Here is a 5,850-nt window from a genome sequence, read left to right as displayed (position 1 = left end):
TATAAAATAAATATCAAAAATATAAGTCTTTGTTTTACTATGGTTGCAAATATCAAAATATTTCTATATGTGACACGGCACCAGAGTTAAGTTAGGGTTTTTCAAAATGCTGACACGCCGAGCTCAAAGGGTTCGCCATCACTCCTCTAGTATCTATAATAATAAAAGCATAATATGCTAATTAGACCAGACATCCTTCCTGGGAGGAAAGCCCAGGTCCCGGGTGCCAGAGGGAAGCTGGTGCTGGCAGCTGGGGGAAGGAAGGCCTACTCTTGCACAAATTTCATGCATCGGGCCTCTAGTATACTATAATTAGACATCCTTTGGGAGAACTTTTTTTCTTAAAAGTATTTTTAGCCTTACCTAAACCTTATTCAGTCACTTTTCTGCTTAAAATGTTTCTTGTTCTTCTTATAGCTATTGTAAATGTGCTCCTCCCTCCCTTTCAAAATGTGAAATCTTGTTCAAAAAAGGGGCATATTTTATAATATCAAACACCTAAAGTAATATTGCAACATGCTAGATTATAGCTGTGAGAGAAAAGTAATTCAGTAAAAATAGTATCTTGCTACTTCAGTTTGCAACTCTCTTGTCTCTTTTCCAATGATTTTTAAAGCCAGAACAGTCTGCATGCGTCTCACAATATCAGTGTTTTCAGCTGAATTTTCTCCTCCTATTCTTAAGATTCTATTCTGAAAATGACAACATAAATGGAATAAATACCAAATCTTGATTTTTTAGATAACTACTACTTGAAGAGTAGCTTAGACAAATTCTGTGTTCACTTTCAGCCTTCCTTGCCTCACAAAGAACTTGGCTTTTTGTCATAATCAAATGCTATGAGAGAATGGTTAAATGAACCCTTTGATTTACACCACAGTTTATCCTCAAATGTCACTACATTTTGGAAAATTTTTTTCTTATTTCTGATAATACAGCAAGAACACATTGAAGCAGCAGGAATTCCTTAACACAAAGTTAGGAAACCTAACTTCTGATAAAGATTGCTTGCAAACTCAATAGAATGAACAATGAGGTTATTATTGTTTCTCTTTTATAAGGGGAGGGAGGGACCTTGATGTGAAAGAGACACATGGATTGGCTACCTTCTGTATGCTCCCCAACTGGGAATCAAACCTGAAACCCAGGCATGTGTCCTGACTTGGAATTGAACCAGCAAGCTTTTGGTGCACAGGACGACGCTCAACCAACTGAGTCACTCTGGCCAGGTGAAAAAGGCTTTTTCTTTTATCCATAGATAGTTATTAGTTTATTTGAAAAAAGGCTTTTTTGAACAAAATCTTAACTAGAGTGATGTTTACCTTAAGGAAATACTGTATTCAGGGTAGAAGACACTTGTATATTGGACCCATGCACCAAATTCCTCTTCAGTTTCCCTTTCTTTGGCTTCTGTTACTGAAAACAGATTAAATGATTCAAATCTTCTTACAGATACATGTCGTAGACAACCATCCAGGTGCTTTTGCTTCAGAACCTTTGAAATAAAACCAAATATTGTGATCATATTATATAAACATAAGTTCAGTGTACATAACCAGATCACGTACATAAGCAATAGCTAAGCCTCTCTTCAGGGTGACAGAGCTTTGAATGTGAATCCTTTATCTGCAAGCAAATAAAATTACTAACAACAACCACATCCACTGTGTTTAGTTATAAAATGGCAGGAACTGTACAGGTTGGGGCAAAAGTAGGCTTACAGTTGTTCGTATGGAAAACAATATAATAATTAATAAATAACACCAAAATAAACTGTTTCGTATACTCACAGCTATAAACCTACTTTTGCCACACCCTGTACAAGATGAACCTGAAACATCCTACACAAGAAAACAAGAAGGCCATACAAAATTAAGGGTTATATTAAAAGTATTCAAGAGCCAATTTGAATAGGGTCCATTGGCCAAAGATGGGAAATGGTGAGTAATAGCAAAGATAATAGATGTAATAGAATTGAAACACATTAGTGCATGATATTTTTCAAATGCCTCACTAATGATTATGGAAGGATGCTAGAGAACCAAGTTAGTATTGAAAATCAATACTACAAAGAAAGAGGCCCTAGCCCAGGGGTGGGCAACCCCTGGCACGTGTGCCAAACATGGCACGCCAGTAACTTTTGCTGGCACGTGAAAACCTCTCTTATAATCTTCGCTCGTGCACATCTCTGAAGGTCACGAAATAGAAACCTGATGTAAAATCTCTGTCATCAGTGATGCAGCAGCAGAAGTCCCACTGATAATATCAAACGGAGTCATAAAGTTTTCTGTCGGACTATCAGTGTACATGTATACATTAAAAAATAAATGTATTTTTCATCATCATATACTGTGTTTTTGTCGCTCGAATGAATTTTATTATTTCTTCAAGGTTCTTCACATACGTACACCTTAAGAGATATCAAGTAGGCGTAACATGTTCTCAAAAAATTAGGGTTGGCACGCAGAAGAATTTTGAGTCAGAGATTTTGCTGGTTTTGGCACGCACTCACAAAAAGGTTGCCCACCCCTGCCCTAGCCGGTTTGGCTCAGTGGATAGAACATCGGACTGCGACCAAAGGGTCCCTCCCGGGTTCGATTCTGGTCAAGGGCACGTACCTAGGTTGCAGGTTCCTCCCCAGCCCGAGTTCTGGTTGGGATGCATGCAGGAGGCAATCAATCGATGTGTTTCTCTCACATTGATATTTCTCTCTGTCTCTCCCTCTCTCTTCCACTCTCTCTAAAAATCAATGGAAAAACATCCTCAGGTGAGGATTAAAAAAAAAAAAAATCAAGTACTTCTCTGTCTTTCCTATATGAACTGTAATTGAGAGTCCAAGTAGAAGATCTGGGGAAGTTTCTCTCTTTTTTTTTTTTTTAATATATTTTATTGATTTTTTCACAGAGAGGAAGGGAGAGGGATAGAGAGTTAGAAACATCAATCAGCTGCCTCCTGCACACCCCCCACTGGGGATGTTGCCTGCAACCAAGGTACATGCCCTTGACTGGAATGGAAGCAGGGACCCTTGAGTCCGCAGGCCGACGCTCTACCCACTGAGCCAAACCGGTTAGGGCGGAAGTTTCTCTTTATAGTAGTTTTCCAAGTAATAAATGAAGAAGGAATAACAGAATTAGAATATCACCATTTTCAACCCTTTCCTGAATTCATGAACCTAGGTAACCATCATCGAAAAAGAGAAATAACCAGATATCACTGTGATTACTGATAATAACTGTGAGAGAAAGTATACAACACCATCATCTTGACCAACCAACCAAACAAAAAAACATCAAATCTGAATTTTCCTCTCTTGCCCCCTCCAAGAAAGAGCATATTTCTCTGCCCCTTGACCTTAGGCTTAGCCAAGTATCTTATTTTAGTCAACAGGTTGTTAGCAGGAGCTTAAAATGTGGTTCAGTGGTTAGGCTTACTCTCTTATACCAACTGGTCCAAGGATTAGAACCATGTGGACCAAGAATATAGCACAGAGCCACTCAGCTGATTACAGCCCATGTCAGATAACTCCCAAGTGGCCTACAAATGCACAAGCAGAACAAATGCTTGTTGTTGTGTGCCACTGTAATGTTGTAGCTGTTTGTTACTCAGCAATAGCTAGCTGATGCAAAACACTGAGGACTAGGTGCTATGGACCACTTAAAGACTGTCTTTAAGGTTTTCCACAATAATTGACAATATCTACTAAAAACCAACTAGCCAGGCCCTGTGCTAGGTGCAGAGGATGGAGATTCATAAAATATCTTTTCCCAGAGAAAACTCCCATTCTAGTGAGAAAGATGGACTCTGATCAAATAATCATAAAATAATGTGATATGGGGTTCACCAGAAGAGTGAACTAAGGGTCTAACTCAGTCCAGAGGAGTGAGTCTTCACTAAAAGAGGAGATTGAAATGGAGGCCTGAAGGATAAACATTCATTTATCAAGTAGAGAAGATGATAAAGACCTTATGCAGAGGGCAGATGTGTACTGAAACATTAAATGTCAAAGCCTGTGGGGAGTTCAAGTGGCAGTCATAGCTGAAACTAGTCTCATGTAGACAGCAATTCAGAATGAACATCAGTGCTGGTCAGCTAGAGTTTTTCCTATGCTAAGAATCACTGAAGTCATCACAATAAGATTAACTTAAGCCCTAATTTACTACTTTCATAATTAGACTTTAACTGATGTTTACTTCACTATAGAAAGTTCCTATGATAATGATGTATGAAGGACATTCACTTTATTATCCTACTAGAGGCCCAGGGCATGAAATACATGCACTGGGGGGGGAGGGGGGGGAAGGGCAGTGTCCCTCAGCCCAAGCCCAGCCTGCTCCCTCCTTACTGCCTATCTTCTCGCTGCTCCTTGCTACTCGGCTGGCTGCTTGACGCTCCCGCCACCAGCACTGCACTCGCCTGCTGTGAGCCCCATTCTGGCTGAGTGGTGCTCCCCCTGTGGGAGCACACTGACCACCAGGGGGTACCTCAGTGATGGCGAACCTATGACACGCGTGTCACAGGGGACACGCAAAATCATTTTTTGGTTGATTTTTCTTTGTTAAATGGCACTTAAATATATAAAATAAATACCAAAAATATAAGTCTTTGTTTTACTATGGTTGCAAATATCAAAAAATTTCTATATGTGACACGGCACCAGAGTTAAGTTAGGGTTTTTCAAAATGCTGACACACCGAGCTCAAAAGGTTCGCCATCACTGGGGTAGCTCCTGCGTTGAGCGTCTGCCCCTGGTGGTCAGTGCATGTCATAGCGACCAGTCGTTCTGGTCATTCTGTCCTATGGTTGCTTAGGCTTTTATCATATAGAATATAGATTTGTAACATTATTAGCAAAACCAGCTCTGGGAAGACTTCCAGTGCATCAACAAAGAAATACTTTGAGTTATGCCATGACAGCACTGGAAGGCCACCATATGCAAAGGTGACTCTGCAAACCAAGTAAGTGCAAACAAAATAAACCCCCAAATCCTAACTGCACAATCTCCAGGAAACAAGAGCTGGGAAGCTCTTCTGGAAAGACGTCAGAAATGGAAAGTGTCCCCTGAGTCCAGTTTTCAGCGGGCAGCCTCGGGCAGAGGCACAAGGACAAACAGACGTCACTTCAGGCAGTTTGCAGAGAGTCCCTGATGTCACATCGGAACTCTGACAAGCCTGCAGTTAGGAGCCAATAGCAGCAACTTTGAGGTACGAGAAGATAACCGCCAGGAAGCAAACTACTCCACCTGGGACGGCCAGAAAGAACCTCGCCCATCACCTCGCACTACCAGATGCGCCCGTAACTTTCACATCCCCAAAAGGAGAAGGGCGGGAGGCGGCTCGCGCGGCTCCCTCCACGCCCCGCGGTCGCGGAGGAAACCGCGGCAACGCGTGCAACGTCCAAGTCCCAACAGAGGCAACCACGCTGGTCCCCAAGACAAGGAGCTAGAACCAGGCTGGGAGATCAGCAGCGAGAAGAAACCTGGGACAGGAACTAAAACAGAAGCAGGAAAGAAGCGATGGGGGCAGAGGGGAGCGGTCCCGCCCATCCGACCCGCGAGCTGGCAGGTGCAAGCAAATGTCTAGAAAGAGGTTGTCTACTTCGCTCGGAGTTTCCCAGGAACTCGGACGTGGGCTGCCCCTTCCCGCGCAACCCCACCTGGCTCCCCTCTTCTGATGGGACCCTGAGGGGAAGCAAGGAGACACCTCTGGGTGGCTCCCGACGAAACTGTGAGGGGAGCATACCTGCCGATCGCACGCCCCACCGAGCGAGGGGAGGGGCACCGTGCAAAGGTGAGGCGGGTGGGCTCTGCCTTACCTGCCGCAGGAGCTTCCACCGGGCGGCTCCTAAGGGCGA

The 5,850-nt window shown here is 43.0% G+C and overlaps 1 protein-coding gene across 1 annotated transcript in view; it reads right to left on the bottom strand.

Moving 5' to 3' along the window:
* The window catches only part of CAMKMT (calmodulin-lysine N-methyltransferase), a 278,568-nt gene that overhangs the window by 272,508 nt on the left and 210 nt on the right, over positions 1–5,850 (bottom strand). Inside the window, exons 2-3 of the mRNA XM_005864842.2 lie at positions 5,812–5,845; positions 1,323–1,495 (exon numbers count right to left, since the gene is read on the bottom strand). Of these exons, the coding sequence (XP_005864904.1) occupies positions 1,323–1,495; positions 5,812–5,845 (207 nt within the window). The remainder of the gene's footprint in view (positions 1–1,322; positions 1,496–5,811; positions 5,846–5,850) is intronic.

The sequence above is a fragment of the Myotis brandtii genome, unplaced genomic scaffold, assembly GCF_000412655.1.
Source record: "Myotis brandtii unplaced genomic scaffold, ASM41265v1 scaffold191, whole genome shotgun sequence".
Taxonomy (NCBI): domain Eukaryota; kingdom Metazoa; phylum Chordata; class Mammalia; order Chiroptera; family Vespertilionidae; genus Myotis; species Myotis brandtii.
Note: the sequence above shows the minus strand (reverse complement) of the source record. Positions and strands in the feature narration are given on the sequence as shown.